At 40.2% G+C, this 24,452-nt stretch overlaps 1 protein-coding gene across 1 annotated transcript in view; it reads left to right on the top strand.

Moving 5' to 3' along the window:
* The window catches only part of HAT1 (histone acetyltransferase 1), a 66,030-nt gene that overhangs the window by 27,096 nt on the left and 14,482 nt on the right, over positions 1-24,452 (top strand). Inside the window, exons 5-8 of the mRNA XM_089690511.1 lie at positions 1,245-1,424; positions 5,439-5,560; positions 6,067-6,171; positions 8,982-9,088. Coding sequence (XP_089546637.1) covers positions 1,245-1,424; positions 5,439-5,560; positions 6,067-6,171; positions 8,982-9,088 — 514 coding nt within the window. The remainder of the gene's footprint in view (positions 1-1,244; positions 1,425-5,438; positions 5,561-6,066; positions 6,172-8,981; positions 9,089-24,452) is intronic.

Genomic DNA, 24,452 nt, shown 5'->3' with positions numbered 1-24,452 from the left:
TGACATTCTACAGCATAATATAACAAGTTAGCTAGGTACCACCAAGAGCATGGTCATGGAGCACAACTTGAGAAACAATTGTCTAAACTGGTGCAAATTTTCTAAACTGATACGGTCGCTCTGCAATGCCTGCACTTTGTGGAGTCCACTCGGAGGTCAAACCTATACAGGTTCTGTTGTGCAAATACTCATTAGGTCATGAATTCCTTGTGCCCTGCTCTTCCTGTGCCTCGGTGAAGGTCATTAAAGGTGCTCATAGTTACAGAACAATAGTGTGGCAGGAAGGGGAAAGCCAAAGTTCAGCATAAGTAAAGGGAATTGGTATTTTTATAATTGAGCTCCAGAGGTTTTAGGGCTCCCTGGGTGATCCTGCAAGACATCTCTTGAGGTTGTTAAGTACTCCTTTGCAAAATTACAAGAGAAGTACCTCGCCCCTTATTTTACAGATTTCTGCATTCCATCATGGCCATGTTCTCTTCATATGTTTGTTTTTCTTGCAAATAGCAGTTTGATACATTTTTATTGTTATCCATCAGACCTATCAATCCCCAGTCTGTACTCAAAAGGGGGAAGCATTACCACCCCTAACTGCATGTGATGCACTCAACCTCAAGCTGATTTTATGCACTTCATTTACAGTTGGCCAGTTGGCATAGTTGATTTCTGGAAGCAAGTGACTTCTTTCTAAGCTTCTCTATAACATGTATACCTGAGATTTGTCTATTTGATGGAAAACGCTGGTCACAACAACACAATATTTCTACTGTTCCTGGCCCATAAGACCATAAGTATTAGATGGATAAACCCATCTCCCCTAGTGTATTCCAGTGGAAATTATTAATAAACAAGGTCATTTCTGGCAAAAAAGTTGTGAATGGTAGAGGAAACTGCACTCTCAGATTTCATAAAGTCTGGAGCCTAAGGTTGCACTTACTTTGAATTTAAGGCAGAAACACCCCACCTATCCATTGAAATCTCTGAGGTCTCTGATAAGCCTACCTTGAAGGATACCTTGAATTATTTTCTAGACATATTCAGATCAGAAAAAAATCATTGTGTGCAACTTTTTAGCAATGCGTTTTTGTATCAACAAAAATATATCTTGTATATCAAGGGATGCTTCTAATTTAACTTCCACTTTCCATACTTATGTTGACTTTGTGGTTTTTTTTACATTAGACTCGATACTTGGTGACTGTTCTCTTTATTTCTGTTATAATATAGTTAACGCTCTTCTGTTTCAGGCTGATGATGTTGAAAACAAAATTCGAGAAATCGTCCCTCCAGGATTTTGCTGTGGTACAGATGACTTTATATCGTTATTAGAAAAAGAGGTTAACTTTAAGCCCTTTGGCACCATAGCTCACAGCTATAACATTTTTAATGAAGAAGCTGGGGAGGAAATCACCTACCAAATATGTAAAGTAAGTCTTTTATTTCTAAAAATGTTGTGTTTGTATACAGGTATGGAAATTCCACTCCTACAACAACTAATTCTATAAAACTGACTGAGTCAGTTTGACAGAGTAGTTTCTCTATTTTTTGTGAACATGATGCAAAAAGTGATCTGTTCCATAGAAGGCAGTCCTAGTGGTTCTAGTTATCTTAGAACGCCTATATCTCCTTGTTACATACAGTAATGCAGTTTCTTGTTTTGCAGAGCTCAGGAGTTAGGCAGGGTATACTTATACATGCACAGTTTAAGTTCAGCCTGCAGGTTGAATGAAAAAAAAACCTGACAGATCCCCTCATCAGCACAAATGATAATGCAGAGATCTTTCCCACTGTGTCTCTATTCTGACAGGGTGGGCTTCCGTTGTCAGAATACATAAAGCAGCGCTTGCAGCCATTGGCTGATCAAATGTTGGGTTTCCAGCATGACTGTTCATCAGAAGCCAGTCAGTAGACCAGCGTCTGTTGAACAGACAGTGGTACACATGTACCGAAATTCTTCGGTTCCTGCTGAACTCGACAAATTGGGCTTTAGTTAGTATTCATATTCTGAATAAATGTGGTATTGCAGCATGACTATACAGATACAATGTGCCTCCTTAAAGATGCAGAACGGCAGACTCTAGTCAATACTATAATAGTGTTTACAGTAACAGGAAGGAGGATGAGCTAAAATTTGACTGTGCTATTTAAAAAAAAAAAAAAGGGGGGGGGGGATTTAAATTTAGTCTTTAAAGTGATTCTAAATGCTTAAATTAAAAAAAACAAACATGTCTGTACTTACCTGCTGTGCGCAGAGGTTTTGCATAGAACAGCCCAGATCCTCCTCTTCTCGGGTCCCCCGTTAGTGTTCCTGGCCCCTCCCTTCTGTCAGGTGCCCCCACAGCAAGCAACTTGCTATGGGGGCACCCGCTGTTCTGTGCGTCCATTCACCCCCCCCCCCCTCTCATTGGCTCACTGGCTTCAGCTGCTGTCTCAGCCAATGAGTTAAGGGAGTTCCAGGATAGCCAAGACTCTCGTGCACATCGCTGGATCGAGATGGAGCTTAGGTGAGTATTGGGGGGGGGGGCTGTTGCACAGATAATGTTTTTTACCTACATGCATAGAATGCATACATAAAGGTAAAAAACCTTAAGCCTTTAGAACCACTTCAATACCGGGCACTTTCACCCCCTTTCTGCCAAGGACAATTTTTAGCTTTCAGTGCTGTCGCACTTTGACAATTGCGTGGTCATGCAACACTGTACCCAAACTAAATTTGTATCATTTTGATCACACAAATAGAGCTTTCTTTTGGTGCTATTTAATCACCAGTGTTAATTTCATTGTTGAAATTAACACTATTTTAGCCAACTAAAATATGACTAAAACTAAAATTACATTTTAGTCAAAACACTATGACTAAAACTAAATTGAAATCAATACATTTTAGTTGACTTAAATATAACAGGTTTAGTAAAATTATAATGCATTATTTAAGCACTTCTGCAGAATTTCTGAACTCATTATATACTCCTAGAGTATAAAATCCAATAACATGTTATTACTTATGGTATTAAGGTTTGAATGTGCACGACACAGATTTAGCCATTGTGATATATAACTTGTATACGCTAAAACTAAATTCAAATGACTTAACTACAACTAAAGCTAAAATGGCATGTTAGTCAAAAGACTACGATTAAAACTAAATCGAAATTTGATTATTATGATTGGACACTGCAATCGCATGGTACCAACAGTGGGCCGGTACAGTGATCTGTCACACGTGAGGCGTGTTCTGGGGGAGGATGTCATATGAGGTCCACCCTGAACAAGAGAGCTTCTGCCTGACCTATAAACAAATGGCCCGGTGCTCTGTCCCATGTCATGTGCTCTGCCCTCATGTCGTTTGCCCTCCTGAGCCACTGTACCCTGCCCTGCTTCCCTCCCCCCCACACAATGTTTATCTGAAGTTGGACCCAAAATGGAGCATCTCTGCAAAAGTTTAATATTAAATAGGTATGTTTAATATTTATCACTTTATTTAATGCTAGTTCTAAAAAATAATTATCAACAACTTGCTGATCATACCTATAATGTTCCATAAGTTGTAGAGGTAAACATTATTTCAGGGACCCAAAATCTCGTATGTTTTGTCAGGGGGTCCTCGAAGGTAAAAAGGTTGATAAACTCTGGTTTAAGATATACAACCCCAGTTAACACATACAACTAGAATACTGGTAAAATAGTAATAATCAGTTAGCAACGTTTAACAAATTATACAGTCATGAGTAGTAAGCTTCAACACCAGCAGTAAGAGGGGGAAGAAAAGGCTTGTTGACTTATCTCCCTCTAGGTCCCTTATACTAGAATTGCAACTTGAGTCCTGCGATGTTTAACGTTCCTGTAGGGTGGCATCCATTTTTCTTCTGCTAGCAATGGTGGGGCCCATAAATAGTAGTGGATATTGGTAATTCAATGAAGTTAGACAGGCTGTGGTTCTGCTCAAAGCAAAGATCTCCTTATACTGAGGTGTAAATGTGTCTGCATCCAGAGTCTCTAGAGTGATGACAGAAAGTGGTTGGGCTTCTGCCCGCTCACCGATTCACATGGATGGCACAGCTCTGGTAGTTGTAGTTCAGTCAGCACTCAGGAATATAAGGTTTATTGCCTACAGGACTACAGGTCCCAAGATCCTCTGCTGTAGAAAAACTAATCCACTCTAACTGGAAGTGATGTAGCAGTCCCAGTACTGGGCACTAGGGGGAAAAGGATTAACCATAGTCTTTATCTGCAAATGTACCTGAATGGCATAATGATATAACCAGCACCTGGCTACACACATATAAATGTATTTATTTTTTGTAGCAAGACCACAAAATGTGCACAATTTCAGTCTAAATACCCAAACAATTGGTTTGAATTGGTGCGTGTACTATTTGTGTCATTGCAAGAATACAGGTGCATTTCATAGTGTGTTTGCAGCACAAAGGTGCACTATGCAATAAAAATGCCATCATTATTATTATACAGTATTTATATAGCGCCAAAAGGTTTGCTCAGCGCTGTACATTATAGTGGGGGACAGTACATGAGACAATACAGTAACAGAACAATACGCAAGGGGTTCGAGGACCGTGCTCTTTCGAGCTTACAGTCTAGGAGGGAGGGGATAGTGGTACAGGAGGAAGTGGCTGTGGGGGATGGAGTGGTAGGAGGAGTGGAGGAGATCGGCTGTTAGGTGAGGGTGGGGTAGGCTTCCCTGAAGAGATGGGTTTTCAGGGTGCGCCTAAAGGTGAGGAGTGTAGGTGACAGTCTGATGGATTGGGGTAGTGAGTTCCAGAGGATGGGGGAAGTCCTGGAGAAGTCCTGCAGTCGGGCGTGAGAGGAGGAGACCAGGGAGCTAGAAAGTAGGAGGTCTTGTGAGGAACAAAGATTACGGGTTGGGTGGTATTTGGGTATCAGGTCGGTGAGGTAGTCTGGGGCAGCATTATGAATGGCTTTGTATGTCAATGTTAGTAGTTTGAATTTAATGCGTTGGGCAATCGGAAGCCAGTGGAGGGAATGACAGACTGGGTGGCAGAAGCAGAGCGGTTGGTAAGGTCTGGCCGCTGAGTTCAGGATAGACTGAAGAGGGGATAGCCTGTGTTGGGGTAGGCCGGTGAGAAGGGAGTTGCAGTAGTCCAGACGTGAGATAAGGGAGTGAACGAGTTGTTTAGTAGTGTCTGGGGTTAGGAATGTACGTATTTTGGAGATGTTGCGGAGGTGGAGCCTGCATGAGTTTGCCCAGCGATTGGATATGGGGTTGGAAGGACAGGTTTGAGTCTAGAGTGACATCTAGGACTTTGGCTTGCGGGGTGGGACTGATGGTGGCGTTGTTGGTCATCATATGATTTTTTTAAATTCAGAAACATTATTATAAATGGTTTTACTTTTAATATATCGGTTTTGAGATGCCACACACCATATTTGATGTCTGACCCTGACTTTGCATGTTGCTGTAGGCTGACATGACCTGTCCAGGCTTCAGAGAGTACCATGAAAGGCTCCAGACGTTCTTGATGTGGTTCATTGAAACGGCCAGCTACATTGATGTGGATGATGAGCGATGGGACTACTTTTTGGTGTAAGTGGCCTTCCAAATCAACATTCGACTCTCCTTTTTTAACAAATCTTGGAGGTTTAATTGGCAGACACCAATTATGCAGCAACAGTATAATGATATTTTTTCCCAGGCATGATAAACTATTGTTTACAAGGCTCACAGTTTCCCTGCATTGTGTTTGCGGAGGCCTCCAGAATAGCACGGAATTAAACTCTGTTGTCTGTGGGAGCTCTGAATGTGGGCTTTAAGAGTAAAATGAGCTTTGCCTGTGTTCCCTTTTACTAGCCACCCATTCAAGTGCACAATAGGCAAGTGCACTGAAGTGATGCAAAGAGGGCTGATTTATCCAAGTTGAGCTCACCAATTAAGTGAATTGTACATTTCAGAATAAAGCAGGTGTACCCATTGGGCCCTCACAGCGTAGCTTGCTGACACTGGAAACTCTCTGAGAGAATGGAAAAGGAAAATGGACCCTGCATGGGAGCTTGCCTGTAATTGACCTGCTTGGCTTTCTGTTTTATCTGCAGATTTGAGAAGTACAATAAGGACGGGACTACACTCTTTGCGACTGTAGGCTACATGACAGTCTATAATTACTATGTGTACCCAGACAAAACCCGGCCACGTGTAAGGTAATTGCCAACGATGCACGTGCCTCCTCTTCTTTTTTTTTTTTTAACTCCTTTTTTTGTTTCTTTCACAATTGAGTCTCACTCACTTTCCCAATCTTACCTATAATTGTGTTTAGGGTTTTTTTTTTTCTTTTAATATATATAGAGTACAAATGGGAAAAGGGGTGAAGATTGATTCTGTTTAGTTAAAGCTGGACTGATCTGCTAAACCATAATTGTGTCTTATTGTGCAAAGCCAAATTAATCCAAAAAGATGCATTAAAGGCTAAAGATTTTTTTTTAATTCTCTCTCCCCATCACTATGAGCTGTAAGCGGTGGCAGAACTAAACAAAATGCATAGGAGCATTAAAGAAAGCACAAAATATTTTGAGTTGTCAATACTATATTTATACATTTATCATAAAATTAGCTTTTGCTGTAATACTAACTCTTAAATTATATTTTTACCAGTCCTTAGGTGTAGTGGCTGCATTAGTTTTCTTAATTTTTAATTTTTTTTTTTATTTTCGCCTTGTAATATTATGAATAACACACTTCCTGTTCCTGGGTGGCTACACTCACTTGTTCCTCTGTGTATATATAGAGGGAGGGCATAGTTGCCACTGGGCTGGACTTCAGCATACTTGCTGTACATAGGGTCATTTGATTAGTCGCAAGTGACAAGGGCACCGCAATTCTGGCAAGATCAGCATGTATCTTCTGTACTTACTGAAAATGTTCTAGACCTGACAGTTGGGTTTAGTAGTGCTTTAATCCAGAGCTGTCCTCTACAGGACTTCTTTTTTTTGTCACTAAATAAATATCCTAGTTTTTTGGTTTGAATGACAACCAGCTTCAATAAGTCCACTTCCTCCAATCAAAGACCAGTCCCCAGGGGGGCATCATCAGGCAGGTGGGCTCAGAGGACTACTGCACTGTTGCTGCTGTTAGGGATCCTCGGTAGATTTGTGATGTCATTTAACAGTGTGGAGAAAAAGGTATTGTACAAGATTTTGGCATTGTCAAATGTATAATATTGTTGCAAAAACACAACTGTGCACACCTCAGAGGATTTAATTACAAAAATATAAATAAAACACAAGTTCTGTCATCTGCCACATAACAGACAGCTAATAATATTAGATAATCCTTATACGTTTTGCTAAATTCCAGTAAATTTCAGTGACCTATAAATTATTGGAGCCATTGTTATGTAATACAAGCAAAGAACTAGCATTTTTAAGGAGAGCTTTGACTGTTTATATACACTTCTCAAAAAATTAAAGGAACACTTTTTAATCAGAGTATAGCATCAAGTCAGTTATACTCCTGGGATATTGATCTGGTCAGTTAAGTAGCAGAAGGGGTTGTTTTACAGGTGGAGGCAACTGACATTTTTTTTCCCTACTCATCTTTTCTGACTGTTTTTCACTAGTTTTGCATTTGGCCTGGGTCAGTCTGACTACACAATACCTGGACCCTACAGAGGTTGCACAGGCAGTCCAACTCCTCCAGGATGGCACATCAATATGTGCCATAGCCATAAGGTTTGCTGTGTCTCCCAGCACAGTCTCAAGAGCATGGAGGAGATTCCAGGAGACAGGCAGTTACTCTAGGAGAGCTGGACAGGGCCATAGAAGGTCCTTAATTAGCAGGACTGGTATCTGCTCCTTTGTGCAAGGAGGAACAGGATGAGCACTGCCAGAGCCCTACGAAATGACCTCCATCAGGCCACTGGTGTGAATATCTCTGACCAAACAATCAGAAACAGACTTCATGAGGGTGGCCTGAGGGCCTGACCTCCTCTAGTGGGCCCTGTGCTCACTGTCCGGCACCATAGAGCTCGATTAGCATTTGCCATTGAACACCAGAATTGGCAGGTCCGCCACTGGCCCCCTGTGCTTTTCACAGATGAGAGCAGGTTCACCCTGAGCACATGTGACAGACGTGAAAGGGTCTGGAGAAGCCGTGGAGAACGTTATGCTGCCTGTAACATCGTTCAGCATGACTTTTGTTGGTGGGTCAGTGATTGTCTAAGGAGGCATATCCATGGAGGGACGCACAGACCTCTACAGGCTAGACAATGGCACCCTGACTGCCATTAGGTATCCGGATGAAATCCTTGGACCCATTGTCAGACCCTACGCTGGTGCAGTGGGCCCTGGGTAATTCCTGGTGCACGACAATGCCCAGCCTCTTGTCGAGAGAGTATGCCGGCAGTTCCTGGAGGATGAAGGAATTGATACCATTGAATGCCTTGGTCCAGATCTGGCAAAAAAATCCCCCAGGATACCATCTGTTGTCTCATGTCCCGACGTTGTTAGGCATGCATACAAGCATGTGGAGGCCATACAAACTGAGTACCATTTTGAGTTGCTGCAATGAAATTTCAACAAAATGGACTAGCCTGTTGCATCATTTTTTCACTTTGATTTTCGGGGTGTCTTTGAATTCAGTCCTCTGTAGGTTGCTAATTTTAATTTCCATCAAACGATGGGGCATCCTTACATTCCTAACACATTACCCAGTCAATATCAGTATAGAAATCCAGTATGAGATTTTTCCCCATTGAGATTTGATGTATTTTCAAAGTGTTCCTTTAATTTTTTTGCGCAGTGTATTTCTGTCATCCCAGGTTTCTTATACAGAAAGGTTGAGGCTAATGCATACATACAGTCTGAGCTTGGCATCACTAAATAAAAACGACTGAGTGCTGAATATGTTTATAGTTTCTGTATTCACAGAATCCTGACTTGCTGCATAACGATATAGATATATTTGGGTTCCCAAGATGAAAATACACATTTTTTATTTATTTTTTTTTTTGCAGCCAGATGCTGATTTTGCCTCCATTCCAGGGCGAGGGACATGGCGCCCAACTGCTAGAGACTGTTCATAGATACTATGTTACTTCTCCCAATATTTTGGATGTTACAGGTATTGTGTTTATTTTTTTGTGCTACGGTCTATTTTAAAGCCAAATTTAAGGCAAACCGCTAAATACACTGTTGAAAAATATATTTATATATATATATAATTCTGTTTACCTGCATTTTTACCTAAGTACAGCCTTGTGATTTACAATGTTGTATAGCAAAAAAAGAGTAACATAAATAGTTCCAGGTTAAAGCAGTTTTTCTTTTTACTGGTTTTGCAATCCAGTTTCCTATTTCACCTCTCTACCTTCAGCATCCTCATTGGACAGATCTGTGTCATTAGAACCTTTTGTCTGATGAGCATGGCTTTGACCACGGAAACAGTAAACCGATACAGTGAGTTTACTGACTAGGGGGGTTCAAGCACGATTGGCCAAAATGCCAAACTTTGGCAGGTAAAACTTAAACATGCTGTGTGTCATACTTTTATTCTCACCTTGTAATTGGCTGGAGTTCCACTTTAATTTTGGTATTGGCTTGCTGTTACATGGTGTCTATTCTCTGACCATTCTTTCCAGCAAATAGGGACCTACAGTCTCCACACTATAAAATAAAATGTAATACAAGCATATTATGTTGTATTTAACTTAAAGGAGGGTGAAAGACTGAGCCGATTCTTCAGTCTGCCATCTTCACTAAGGGAAATCGGCAGTGAATCCGCTAGGCTTCACTGCTGGTTTCCCACTGCACATGCGGGAAGTATGCTGCATTTTATGAATGGGCTGCAGTCCTCTGGGACCTTGGAAGTGTCCCAGAGGGCTGCGGGAGGTGCTGAACTTCCGGCTCAGTTCGCCAAGGTGAACTCAGCTGGAAGTGGGAGCGAATACCTGTCAAAACCATGGTACCTGCTCCCCCAAAAAGGTGCCAAATGTGGCGGGGGGAGGCAGAAAAGCGGAGCTTCCACTTTTGGGTGAAACTCTGCTTTAACATTTAACTCCTGGTATCATAATAATGATCATTGTTTGCAGTGTTTATATAGTATGACATACAGTATTTTGCTGTTTTACATTCATATAACTACTCACACCAGTCCTTGTTTCATGAAGCAATTTGTAATCTAATGTTTCCACTGCACTTATACATTGGGGCAATTAAATATGAATCTAGTTAATTTGCAAGTATGTTTTTGGATTGTGAGGTGCAAACTGGAGCATCTGGAGAAAACATGAAGACATGGGGAAGAATAGACTTCATTTAGAGTCAAGTCCTGGACTCAGAACTACAATGATCTCTATCATCTTTGCGTCTCATTTATTTCTACATTCTTGAAAAACCTTAAGTAATAACATAACCACCTTCTGTAAGGGTCTGTAGTCAAGGCTTCACAACAGATTGCTTGACCACATCTCTGCTGTTGTACCCTGTGGGCTGTTTGGAAATGTACTCCCAGAAGCGGATTCTGCGTTACTTGCAAGTGATACCCCCCCATATCTTTTAAAGGAAAGAGCGTGCATATATTAGCACCTTTTGTGACAATAGTAATTACGTTTAGAATGCTACAGCTATTCTTTTCATTTTTGATTTTTTTGTTTGGACAGCTAGAAAGCTTGTCATGCAGAGGTTTATCTTTTGATATACTTAGTAATGGGTTTAGAGGGAGGAACATTTGTGACTGATCATTGTTTCAAAAACAGATCAGTTATGGTGTGGTAATTCACTGCATAGGTGTACACTTTATGATCATTAAGGTATTGATGAGCAAATGTATAGAGGGTTGTAAGAACCACGTCCAGCTCCTGAACCACTGGTTAAATACTGATATTCTATGGTCGTGATTACATGGTCATATCTGCTCTTTTTTGGGGGGTTTGTTAAAATCCACGGACAGCATGGTCACAGACCTTTGAACTTCTTGGTGAATGCAGTGGAAGCCATGTGTATTGGAATATTCCATGTCTACTATCCTTCCATTGTATTTGCATAAATTCAAGGAGCCTTCTACCACACAGAGCAAACTTCTACATAATATCCGTTGCATTAACGTGGTGTGGGGTCTGCTGCATTTAGGCAGCCTATTATTTTTGAATGCACTGGTGGTGCACTTCAATGCACAGAAAATTTACTTGCCCCATTATTTGTAACACAGTACACTATATTGCACAGATGATTCACTTTTGTGCTTCGCAGTGTACTAAAATGAACATGTATTGCAGGGTGTCTTTGTTACATGGAGGTGTCATTCGAGATAAATGGCATTGCATCGCACTGCGCTAAGTACAGTGCATTGCTGTAAAATTCATGTTACCGCAACACATACAGTTTGTGTTTATGAGCTCTGAAAGCAGCTAGTGGGAGGCCTGTTCCAGCTGCACTGATACAAATAAATACTCTGTGCGCATAGTACAAGCACCTATGTACCCAAACCATCAGAGATTTGTTTTTTGTTTAGACAAACTGATTGCTGATAGCTTTATTTTTTGTTATGTTATGATGTTCAATTGAAATAAAATAAGTTGTTCCAGGTTGAATCCTAACTAATGGCCGAAACCTTTCATGCAGGCCTGTTTCAAGGTTGTCAATTCTGTGGCGCTTTCATTTACTTTTTATCTCTTCCCAAAGCTTGCTCGGTATCCTCTTGCAGGCTGTGTGGAATAATACTCTATTATACGTTAAGTGCTGCTGCCCATAGAACAGTTTAATGTAATTAGAGGGTCTATGGAAGTGTTGTAAAGACTTATTTTAGAAAGAGGTTGAACTTTCTTTAGTGAAGAACACTGAGAACATTGAGGCTGCTCACTTGGGAACAATGAACTTGTTTCTTGAGCAGAGAGAATTCTGAAGCCACTGTTTCTTGCACAGTATATGAAGTGTCTAATGGTACTCATTTCCATCGTATACTTTTCCTCTTTTTTTTAATCATCAGGAGTCTTGTGTTTTGTGAGTAACTTCTGAAATTGATTCTGATGTGCCCTTTTATATTGTAGTTAGGGAAGGTCGGCCATACTAACTGTAATAAGCATGCATAGGTTTCCAGTGTAATAAGGATTCTGTAGTTCATTAGATTTTCCTTTGCCATAGCACAATTATGTTTTTTGGGGGGGGGGGGAATGATAATGATAATGTCTCATATTTATAGCAACAGCAACATAAAGCGGTTTTTAGCGTATGTAGATCCATTCCTCATCCCCTCCACATAGGTTCTTCTATGTAGGTGTCCCTGCTACTAGATTAATACTACCAAGTTAGTTTTGGACATACAGATGTGAACCCACAAAGTGTGGGGGAGAAGACATCTGTCAGTCATTTATAACATCAGGGCACACCATCTTTTAATTATGCAACTTGAGTGGCTGATCTTTGTAGTAATCTTGCAGCCAGTTTTGAACTGAAAGGCTGAGCAATGGGAGCTTCAGATTGACTGCAAAACTTACAGTCCAGTTGAACCCTTTCTCTTTACTGTAAGTGCAGCCTGACTGCATTACATCAATAATCAACAAGGGTTCAGATTGGCTTTAACCTCTTGCCCTGCAGAGGATTTACCCCCTTCCTGACCAGGCCATTTTTTGCATTACGGCGCTGCATTACTTTAACTGACAATTGCGTAGTCATGCAACGCTGCACCCAAATGAAATTTTTTTCCCACAAATAGAGCTTTCTTTCGGTAGTATTTGATCGCCTGTGCATTTTTTCATTTTTTCACTATAAACAAAAAAAACCTGACAATTTTGAGAAAATAAACTATATTTTTGACCTTTTGCTATTAAATGTCCAATAAAGACATTTTAAAAAAATCAATTTTCATCTACCCAAAAATGCGAAATCACTTATATATACATGATTTTGCGCATCCCTGCCACCCTGTAGCAGTATTTCTGCTATAGGGCGGCGGGAAAGCAGTTAAAGTAGATTCTAATATATTGATATTTCTGCATGTGACTTGCATAAAAGTCTTTTCTTCACCCCAGAAAACGTTTTTTTTTTTTTTTTTTTGAGCAATGGAGTATGTCGCGTGACCAGTTTAGAAGTAGGTTGTGCTTAGACTGTATTATATTGTCAACAGGATATCACACTGTCATTGTTAGTTGGTAGAGGGCTGTTATCATACCAGTAATAATTTGTCAGCAAAAGCAGGTCCCTTTGGAAGGCTGGGCACTGGAAAATCAACACTGGAGAGTTCCTTGGATTGAAAGGAGAATGTATCAGTCGCTAGTCAGGGGGAAAAAAATAGGTTGTTCACTGAATGAACTGATACTAAAACCGAAGCTCAGATGTTCTGGCCACATAATAGGAATGCAGGGCTGAATGGTGAAGACTGTTACTCTGGGAACAGTTGAAGGCAAAATGCTCTCATGGTGGAGGTTGAAGTTGTACACACAGTAACTCGGGGAAACAGCTGGACCCTAATAAACAAAAACAATGCTAACAAGACTTCTTTATTGAGCCATTACCCTCTGCGTGTCAGTTCTTTTTTTCATGCCACTAGGACAGAAGATTTAGCCCCAAAAAAAAGCCACAATTTTGTCCACTTTTTTTTTTTTTTCTTTTTTATGATATGTATTTCAGAGACAAATGATTGGGTACTAATGTTTTGCTACAACTCTGTACTCTTTTGTGTCGCCGTGTGGTAGAAGAGAAAAGCAGATTGTCACAAGCCCATAGACTACAGCTTCTTTTGCCAAGCAGGCAGCATATGTAGTAGCATGAAAAAGATCCGTTGTGGAAAGATAAGCCGCCAATATTCTCCTGTCTGAAATGTATCTGTCATGTTAATCAGGAAAGCCTGTTTTAAGAAAATGTTTTCCAGATTACATTGTAGTTTATTATACGATTACTGCACTTTACTTTGAAGTTCTGTAATGTTTTCCGTTTCAGATGGGCCTCATTTTTGCCTGGTTCTCTTGAGAGCAGCATTTGCTTATGTTCTGCGTAGATAAGATCTGTCCCCATAACCCTGTGCTTGTAAACATGTATATATTTTACTGTAGACATAGCAAATCTGCCCTCCAGAATGACTTTCTATAACTGTTTTTCTCAGCTGAGGAATTATCTTTTTGAACTGTTTTGGCACGTGGTTTGCCAGTTTCTTGCATGCTTTTTCGTTTCGGTGTTTTGAAATGTGTTCAGAAATAATAAATGCAATATGTATATTTGCACATATAAAGTAGTGGTTTTAAGGGCAGGGAGCTGAGTTAGCAGCAGTAGTTTATCATAAGCGATCTAGCCAGGGCTTGTAATGTATCCTTCAAGATTTATTGAATTACCACCTAAAAGAGAGCCTCCTGCAGTGGTTTCATGGCAGTGATGTTCAGAGAGGAGTCTACACTTAGCTGGGGTGGTCTTCTTTCTGTAGAACAGATGTTTTTTTGTGTTGCTGATTTCACAAAGTCTTCATTAGATATGATTTTAACTTGCCACCACACAGTGTCTGGTTTCCAAGCCTTGGCTCTTTTTTTTCCCTTATTATAATGTATACTTTTGTGATGGTGGAAATACCTGAAACTGTACGCTGACCTGTGTGCCAAAGACTTTCTAATTTCTGGTGGTTGCATTTATCTACATTTACAGTGTCTTGAAAAAGTATTCATACCCCTTGAAATGTTCCACATTTTGTCATGTTACAACCAAAAACGTAAATGTATTTTATTGGGATTTTGTGATCGACCAACACAAAGTGGCACATAATTGTGAAGTAGAATAGAAATGATTTTCAAAATTTTTTACAAATATTTGAAAAGTGTGGCATGCATTTGTATTCATCGAATAAATTTTAGTAAACTTGATTTACCCTCTAATAAATATTAGTGTATACAAGTAAAGTCCAAAAACCAACAAAAAAAATAAAAAAACAGAAAAACAAAAAACAAAAAAAAAATCATCCAAAAAAACCAAAAAGTCCAAAATAAAGTCCCAAAATATTATTTCAAGAAAAATCTTTATCTCTAATATCTTAATTCTTCATATCTTCCAACATCTTTGTGATATACTTCAAACCAAATCTTCATATACCTCAAAGAAAAAAACTCAACATGTGTATTATCTTCAAAAAGAGGGGTATATAAAACGTGCCACACGTGTTTCATGCACATAAAAAATTAACGTGCCACCACAACCGTGAAGGGAAAAACCCTCAGCCTTAGGAGTCACATGTTAGGAATACACATGTTGAGTTTTTTTCTTTGAGGTATATGAAGATTTGGTTTGAAGTATATCACAAAGATGTTGGAAGATATGAAGAATTAAGATATTACAGATAAAGATTTTTCTTGAAATAATATTTTGGGACTTTATTTTGGACTTTTTGGTTTTTTTGGATGATTTTTTTTTTGTTTTTTGTTTTTGTTTTTCTGTTTTTTTATTTTTTTTATTTTTTTTGTTGGTTTTTGGACTTTATTTGTATACACTAATATTTATTAGAGGGTAAATCAAGTTTACTAAAATTTATTCGATGATATTTGTACTTCAGGGGAAGGATTGTGTTAGTAACTTGGTGGGGATTCACTTGTGAAAGGATAGTGCTATATGTAGAATATGCATTTGTATTCAGCCCCCCCTGATTCAATACTTCGTAGAACCACCTTTCACTACAATTACAGCTGCAAGTCTTTTTGGGGATGTCTCTACTAGCTTTGCACATCTAGAGAGTGAAATTTTTGCCCATTCTTCTTTGCAAAATAGCTCAAGCTCTGTCATATTGGATGGAGAGCGTGTGTGAACAGCAATTTTCAAGTCTTGCCACAGATTTGCAATTGGATTTAAATCTGGACTTTGGCTGGGCCGTTCTAACACATGAATATGCTTTTATCTAAACCATTCCATTGTAGCTCTGGCTGTATGTTTAGGGTCGTTGTCCTGCTGGAAGGTGAACCTCCACCCCAGTCTCAAGTCTTTTGCAGACTCCAACAGGTTTTTTTCTAAGATTGCCCTGAATTTCGCGCCATCCATCTTCCCATCAAGTAGACCAGCTTCCCTGTCCCTGCTGAAGAAAAGCATCCCTACAACATGATGCTGCCACCACCATGTTTCACGGTGGGGATGGTGTATTCAGGGTGATGTGCAGTGTTAGTTTTCCACCACACATAGCGTTTTGCTTTTAGGCCAAAAAGTTTGATTTTGGTCTCATCTGACCAGAGCACCTTCTTCCACGTTTGCTGTGTCCCCCACATGGGTTCTCGCAAACTGCAAATGGGACTTATGGTTTTCCTAAAACAATTGCTTTCTTCCTGCCACTCTTCCATAAACGCCAGGTTTGTGGAGTGCAGGACTAATCGTTGTCCTGTGAACAGATTCTCCCACCTGAGCTGTGGATCTCTGCAGCTCCTTCACAGTTACCATGGGTCTCTTGGCTGATTTTCTGATTAATGCTCTCCTTGCCCAGCCTGTCAGTTTAGGTGGACGGCCATGTCTTGGTAGGTTTGCAGTTGTGCCATACTCTTCATTTTCGAATGATTGATTGAACAGTGTTCCATGAGATGTTCAAAGCTAGGGATATTTTTTTTACAACCTACCTTTGCTTTAAACTTCTCCATGACTTTATCCCTGACCTGTCTGGTGTGTTCTTTGGCCTTCATGATGCTGTTTGTTCACTAATGTTTTCTAACAAACCTCTGAGGGCTTCACAGAACAGCTGTATACCGAGATTAAATTACACACAGGTGGACTCATTTACGAATTAGGTGACTTCTGAAGGCAGTTGGTTCTACTAGATTTTAGTTAGAGGTATCAGAGTAAAGGGGGCTGAATACAAATGCACACCACACTTTTCAGATGTTTATTTGTAAAAAAAAATTTTGAAAACCATTTATCATTTTCCTTTTACTTCACAATTATGTTCCACTTTTATTTGGTCTATCACATAAAATCCCAATAAAATACATTTACGTTTTTGGTTGTAACATGACAAAATGTGGAAAATATCAAGGGGTATGAATACTTTTTCAGTGCACTGTATATACCTGTAAACGAGAACACATTAATATGGTTTGTACTACTTTTATGCTGTATTTGTGGCTATAAGCATTTTTACTAAGCAGAAAATGGCAACCTCTCAGATCGGTTTACAACTCGCAAAGGAAAGGTGTACATGGTTAGAGTAGTACACTCAATACAAACATTTCCCAGCATTTGCTGCATGTAGGAAGTACAAAAGTACCATATGAAACCATTTAAATTCTTAGGTTGAAAACAGAGGTTTTTGTTGCATACATATTACGGCACCTCTGCGAAGACCCCTCTGACAGCAGCTAGTAATGCTAGTTACTTCTCTATCTCTGGCTTCATTGCTTTCTGGTCATTGTCTTGAAACAAGTAGACAACCAATGAGGTCATAATTCATGTTCTGCACAATTGTTCCTGGTCAGTGGCTCAGAAAATATGGAAGCTAGTACCATCATGACAGCCAGGCAGTATGCATTTTTAGAAGATCTCATCAGTCTCAAACCCCATATCTTTCTTGACATGTTTCTTTTTAGTGTGTATATATAACCAACAATATTAGGAAACCTGTGGGGATCACGGAGCTCAGGCTTCTACCATGTTTTTTGTGATGAGCCTTTTTGATTTTTATAATTCTTAAAAATAACTTTTCAGAATTTAATGATGAACTCTGATGCTGGCTTCTTCCCATGTAGATGTAAAATTAGCAAGCACTGAAAACCGCCACCAAAGAACCTTTTGAATCCTACAGGTTTATTTGAGTGTGCCTAATCCCAGATGGACGACACACCCACACAAGCCTCCGACTTGAAGTTCTGTTACTGCAGCTTAGCCTAGCTCCCTGTTATTCAACAAGTTAGTGTCATTGGAGCTAACAATCTTTTGTCAGAACAGACAACATAGGATCATTGAATAGGTAATGGGGCTTAAATCTGAACTGAGCAGAAATCAGGCTAGAGTTACATGAGCAAGTGTCCTTTCTTACAACTGAAACATTTTATTTGCAGCACTGAAATCCAAATGCTGCTAATGAGATAATGGGGAATAAGTAGTTATTTTTGTAACTTTCTGTACATTAAGTTTTTTTTGCCGCTGATGTGCCATCATTGGAAATCAAAAAGTTAATTTTGTGCTGGTATAATACCTTATATTATTTGCTTCTGACTTGTCAGCTTGTCATTCGTCTAGGCTAGTGACGTGGTCTGCATTCGTGCTGACACCCGGCATAGAATTGTCACGTATCCCAGGAGTCACCACTTTTTTTCCCATACTCACGTGAGAGTTTGCTGCTCGAGGAAGGGGGGCGGGGAGAGTGAAAGAGGGATGTGGGAAGGCAAAGGAGAGCCATGGGGGGCTGGACCAGGGCAGACATAGGAGGAGATGTGTGGGGCTCGTGCATGGTGTTTACTGCGCATGCGTGACTGGGAGCTCTTTTCCTTCGCATGTGCGGCTGGGAGCCATTTTGCAGTGCATGTGTGAGATTTCAATGGGCTGGCCAAGTGGAGCTACAATGTGTTTCCTGGAATAGTGCAACCAGGCTTCAGTTGCCCAAAATAAACAGTGTGGGGTATAAAAAAAGGTCTTTCAGCTGAAAAATGTGAGCATTACTGCACCACGAATTGCTAAATTGGCTTATGTCTGTTTAAACTGCATAATGGTATATTTTTTTAGATGAAGAATCTTTGGCTGCAGTTCTTTAATTTCTCATGTAGTCCTAGGCTAAATGGGTGAGGTGTCTCGAGACTGGGGGCTCCCAAATTGCAATAAAATAATTTTGAGGATTTAGGAGAAACTCCTAAGCCCTATAACGCTTACATTTACATATGTAACAATAATGTGTATGAAGAAAAGTGTTCAGGTTGATATTTTTGACCTCTCCTTTCAAAAATGCTAATTGTAAACAAATAGCTTTTGGATAACTGAGCTGGAAGCGTATGTAGATTTCTGACTACATCCTGATGTCATGCGCTACATGCTGGGTGACTTAGATTACCAAAGCCTTGGATGGCAGGGAGAATGATTTTCACATAGAGGTCTATTATTGCAGCCTATGTATTTCTTTCCGTACAGTTTGCCTTTAAAGGGAACATTTTTTTGGGAGAAACATGGAGGCCGCTATTTAAGTGTTCTTGCATGGCAAGACCACTTACTGTTATCTCACATATATATTCCTATTATTATAGCCAAATTTACCACCCTAACTCCTCCCACAGTTTTTCCACTACATAGACCGAAATGTGTGGATTGTTCCCGATTGGTGTGCTATTACTTTGTGGAATGTTTTGCCGAATGGTTCACGAAATATCGGCGTTTTTGTGGTGAAATTGGTCCCATAGGAATGAATGGCGGAATGTTCAAAACTAGAGTGGGAGCTGAAAAATCAGGACGTGATTTCTAAACTGCCATCACTCTCTCATTTTCAAGCCCACCTACACAAATCTTATATCAAAACATTCAGCTAACCCTGCTGCCACTAAAAATGTCCACGACTAAGCCATAGTCCTGATAGTTTTCACAATATGACCATTTGTTTGCAACTCACGCCCCCCCTTGACATTCATTGAAACTCCACTCTAGCCACCTCAAATTTGAAGGGTAATTTCTAAACTGCGACTGTGCCTTCATTTTTAATATTTCAGAGACATACTACACATCAAAATGTAGGTCTGGGTCTTGTAATTCTCACAATATAAAGCTCTTCGGTGTAGGATTTATAATTAAGTGTTCAAGACCACTTACTGCTATCTCACATATATATTCTTATTATAGCCAAATTTACCACCCTAACTCCTCCCACAGTTTTTACACTACATAGACAGTAATATACCGAAACATGCGGATTGTTCCCGATTGGTGTGCTATTACTTTGTGGAACGTTTTGCCGAATGGTTCACGAAATATCGGCGTTTTTGTGGTGAAATTGGTCCCATAGGAATGAATGGCGGAATGTTCAAAACTAGTTACTCTGCCCAGTCCAACCTTTTCACAGTTACTCCAGCCACTCCAACCACACAACAGTTACTCAAGCCACTCCACCCACTCCAGTTGTAGACTACTGGTGGAGGCAAGAACACTTCACGCAATTTCCCCAGAAATTGTAGCTTTTCTAGTTTTTAAACTACAACCGTTTGAAGATGGCAACCGCCAGTGAAGTGAGCAAGTTGGAGCAGTTTGTTTTTAACCGCTCTTCTCTGCCCTTGCTGTAGAGTGAGTTGCCATAGGAACCCAGGTGTGTGAGCAGGCAGTAGAGTGACAAAAGCTAGAGTGTGAGCTGAAAAATCAGGACATGATTTCTAAACTGCCATCACTCCCTCATTTTCAAGCCCTAGACTACTGGTGGAGGCAAGAACACTTCACACAATTTCCCCAGAAATTGTAGCTTTTCTAGTGTTGACTTGTCATTTTTAAATGGTATTACCCAGAACAAGTTGCTGATAAGGAGTTTTGACTGACTGATCTGCATGCTTGCACCAGGTTAGTGATTTAGAAAGTATTGAAGCCATTGGATCTGTGTAACATGTCTTATGTCTTGGCGCTGTTAACATGCCTCCACATTTCTCTCAGGAAAGGTTTTTAATTTAACCTTCCTAGCAGTAATCCTGAGTGTGACTCGGGGTTAATTTTCAGTACCAAAAGCTACACTCGGGATTATACTGTAGTGTAATTTACCTTGTCCTGCGATTCCCCAATGTCCTCCCGCTGTGTCCTCCAGCCGATGCTGGCATCCGTCTCCCGGGTTCCCTTCCCTGCAAGCGTCGCATTGGTTCAACAAAGTAAAAACATGACATACACACTGTAATCTGTTAGGATTACATTACTGTTTCAAGCCATTTCATCTAAGTTTTGTCCCTATTGTTTTGTCCAGTGCCCTGCCTGCACTTTTACTGTTCTGCCTGGAAACTTGAGAATGTCCATGGCATCCAAAAAGCATCCCGTTTAGGTCAAAAGTGGTTTTAGACCAGCTGCAAAACAGCGATAGTAAATTAGAATCACTTGCAGAATGGAGCTATAGTGATCCGTGGGGAAATTCGTCATCAGACACTGAAAGTGACGACAGCGACGATTCTGTGACTGAGCTCAGTGATGTGCGAACTTGGAGCTCTATTTCAAATTTCAGTGTTTTTTGGTTTGATTACATTATTGAATTAAATTTAATATTATATTATTTTTTATAATTTATTATATTATAATTTATGATTTCGTGTTTCAAACTTTATTATACCCGGGATGTTTACTAGACTCTTGTTCGGACAGATTTAAGTGAGTTATTCCTAAGAATTACAGGCCTACAATATAAAACAAATTTCCATGCAAAACAATGTACCGCTTTGACATTTTAAAATATTAACATAATCAGACCGCCAGGGAGGTTAATAGAGGAGAGGTTTGCTTTACAGATTTGCTGAAATAATTTTTTATAACAGAAAAGTTTCTCCATGACTTTGTAATAGAAGAGCAACTGACATGTAACCCAGTGTCTGGCAGCCTGAATAATGTCTGTTCCTTCTCATTCATTAATATCATAGACACAGAGAATGTCTGAGCCATGGCAACATTAGAAGTGTTTTTCACAGGGATTTTTTTATTTTCTAAAATTCTGAGTTATGTGGGCATTTCATAAGTAATACTGCTTTCAAGAGTTCTTGCTTAAGATCTACTTTATTCTGTTTATGTAAACATACTATACATGTTGTGTATGTTTTTTGAGTGCTACTAATCCCAGTATATACAGTAATCTAAATCTGTAGCATTTTCACTTTTATTTATAATTTTTTGTAAAACTATAAAGGATAGAGGTTAAGTGTGTACAGAATACTGTATGTATCAGTATTTTTTTTTTTCTTCTAGAGAGGTAAATGTGTGGAAAATGTTAGTTTTTCAAACACCTGCATGTCCCCTGTATAATCAGTGCAGGCTGCACAAATCCCTCCCTTTTGTGAAGAGATCCTTCTGAATGTCTCTTTGTGGCTGTATGCCCCCCTATACTTTTCAGAGTGGGCAGTACCCACACTTCCTGCATCTTGGCCCGTCAGATGTAAATGTAGGGAGGGAAAGAGCACTCACAAGACCTGCCTGGGCTTTGTTGAAGAGGTAGAATTTTTGAAATGATTAACATGCATGAGCTATTTTTATGCACATTTTAAGTGCTACTTAAGTATTTATTATATATTTCTCTGCCCAAAGGGGATGCATTGAAAGTGGAAGGCTACAGACCTCTGTAGTTTTATATATGGATTGAGCAAGAAATTGTTGTTTTTTTTTTTTTTTGTTTTGTTTTTTTGTAATACTGAAAATTCTTTTTGGCGTTTCTGGTAATTCTGAGTTACTTTGCATAGCTTGGGAAATCCAATTCAGATATTAGAACAAATAAATATGATTTAGATTTTTATATATGTATAATATATATGTATAATTAAACCATACCCATGCTCACAATCACTCACTGGCAGATTAATAAGTACTTGGTATAGGTGCAACAGAGCTAGATACGTACATACTTGTATGTGCATTGGCAATTATGCCAAGGCAAAACAGATTATAATAGACTTGACAAAAGTGATAAATAAACTTCTGTGTGAAATTTGTATGGGGTGTGTAATGTTCTGATCATTTGGTTGACAGGGAAATGCAAGTATGTGTTCTAAAAGAATGTTAGGCATGTCAACAGTATGTCCTGCACCGGATATGTTCGATGTGATATTTTTTTCATAGTCTTGGGTTAAATGTGTTCACCAGATGTTTTAGATCTTACATCCTAAGAATTTTGCTATGATGGCATATTGCCTTGTATGTTGTGAGCAACTGGGTAGGATTTTGTTTGTTTGTGTTTGTGTATGTGCATTTGTGTATTATGTTGCTGGCTTATTAACCGCCTTCCGCCCGCCCTATAGTACAATGACGGGCGCAAGGTGGTTCTCTCGTTCTGATAGGACGTCATATGACGTCCTTCCATTCTCACCGCGCATGCGCAACTCAGGGAGCGTGCAGCGTGGCGATCGCCGGTGCGCTGTGTCCCTCGGATACAGCGGTTCACGGAAAGAGCCGAAGAGGTCGGCTCGGTCATGTGATCAGCTGCGTCCAATCACAGCTGATCACATGTAAACACGGAAATGCCGGTTATCGGCATTTCTCTCCTCTCGAGCTGTCACGCTGACAGCTCGAGAAGAGAGCAGAGCCGGTAATCTGCTTTCTGCGGAGGGGACATGTACACTGATCATCAGAGCACTGATGATCACTGTGGCCCCAGAAGTGCCACCTGTCAGTGTCCATCAGTGCCAGCAGTCAGTGTTCATCAGTGCCACATGCCAGTGCCCATCAATGCCACATAGTGCATACCAGTGCACATCAATGCCACATATCAGTGCCCATCTGAGCTGCCTTTCAAGGTCACCCATCAGTGCCAGTCAGTGCCACCTATCAATGCCTATCAGTGCTGCCTATCAGTGCTGCCTATCAGTGCCAGCCAGTGCTGCCTATCAGTGCCAGTCAGTGCTGCCTATCAGTGCCAGTCAGTGCTGCCTATCAGTGCCATTTATCAGTGTCATGTATCAGTGCTGCCTTTCAGTGCCCATCAGTTATGCCTGTCAATGCCCATCAGTTATGCCTGTCAATGCCCATAAGTGCAACCTACCAGTGCCTCCTCATCAGTGCCACCTATCATTGTCCATCAGTGCAGCCTATCAGTGCCCATCACTGCAGCCTCATTAGCGCACATCAGTGAAGGAAAAAAATCACCTATTTACAAAATTGTATAACGAAAACTAAGAAAAAACGTTTTGTTTTGTTTTTTCAAAATTTTCAGTGGTTTTTGGTTTGTTTAAGAAAAAATAAAATCCCAGAGGTGATTACCACAAAAAGAAAGCTCTATCTGTCTAAAAAAAAATGATAAAAATGTCATATGGGTACAGTGTTGCATGACCGCGCAATTGTCATTCAAAGCGCGACAGCACTGAAAGCTGGAAATTGGCCTGGGCAGAAAGGGGGTATAAGTGCCCTGTAGGCTAGTGGTTAAAGGAAAAGTGTACTAAGGGAAATGGGTCTGATTTTTCTGACCTCCACATAATCCATGGAAAGATGGGTATTGCCACAAACAGCAATATGAGTAAGCTTGAAATGCGTAAGCAGCTTGCAGCTCTCAGTGTACGCAAGTGAAATAAAAGGATTTATCCAGCACATGCTAGTTGTGGCATCAACCATCCTTCCTTATATTATTTGTTCCAGCCACGAGCTTGATCTTCACCCTGCTATTAGTGTGGGCAAGCATCGGGATTGGTAACAGCTGGGCATGTCTGACCTTCACTTAAATATTCATGTTACCTGGCTGTCTTCAACCTTTGTTCTCTGAATCACTGCGCAAGAACAAGCATGTAGCAGTAACTCCTAATATACATGCTGGTTCCAGCTCCGTGACCCATAAGTAGAGTAAGCTAATAAGAAAGCACATTATCCTCTCCCTGTCCTGGAGTAGTGTTGAATTCCTGTTTCCTCTCCCC

This window comes from Staurois parvus, unplaced genomic scaffold (assembly GCF_062004578.1).
Source record: "Staurois parvus isolate SC_StPar_1 unplaced genomic scaffold, SC_StPar_1.0 ptg000530l, whole genome shotgun sequence".
NCBI lineage: Eukaryota > Metazoa > Chordata > Amphibia > Anura > Ranidae > Staurois > Staurois parvus.
Note: the sequence above shows the minus strand (reverse complement) of the source record. Positions and strands in the feature narration are given on the sequence as shown.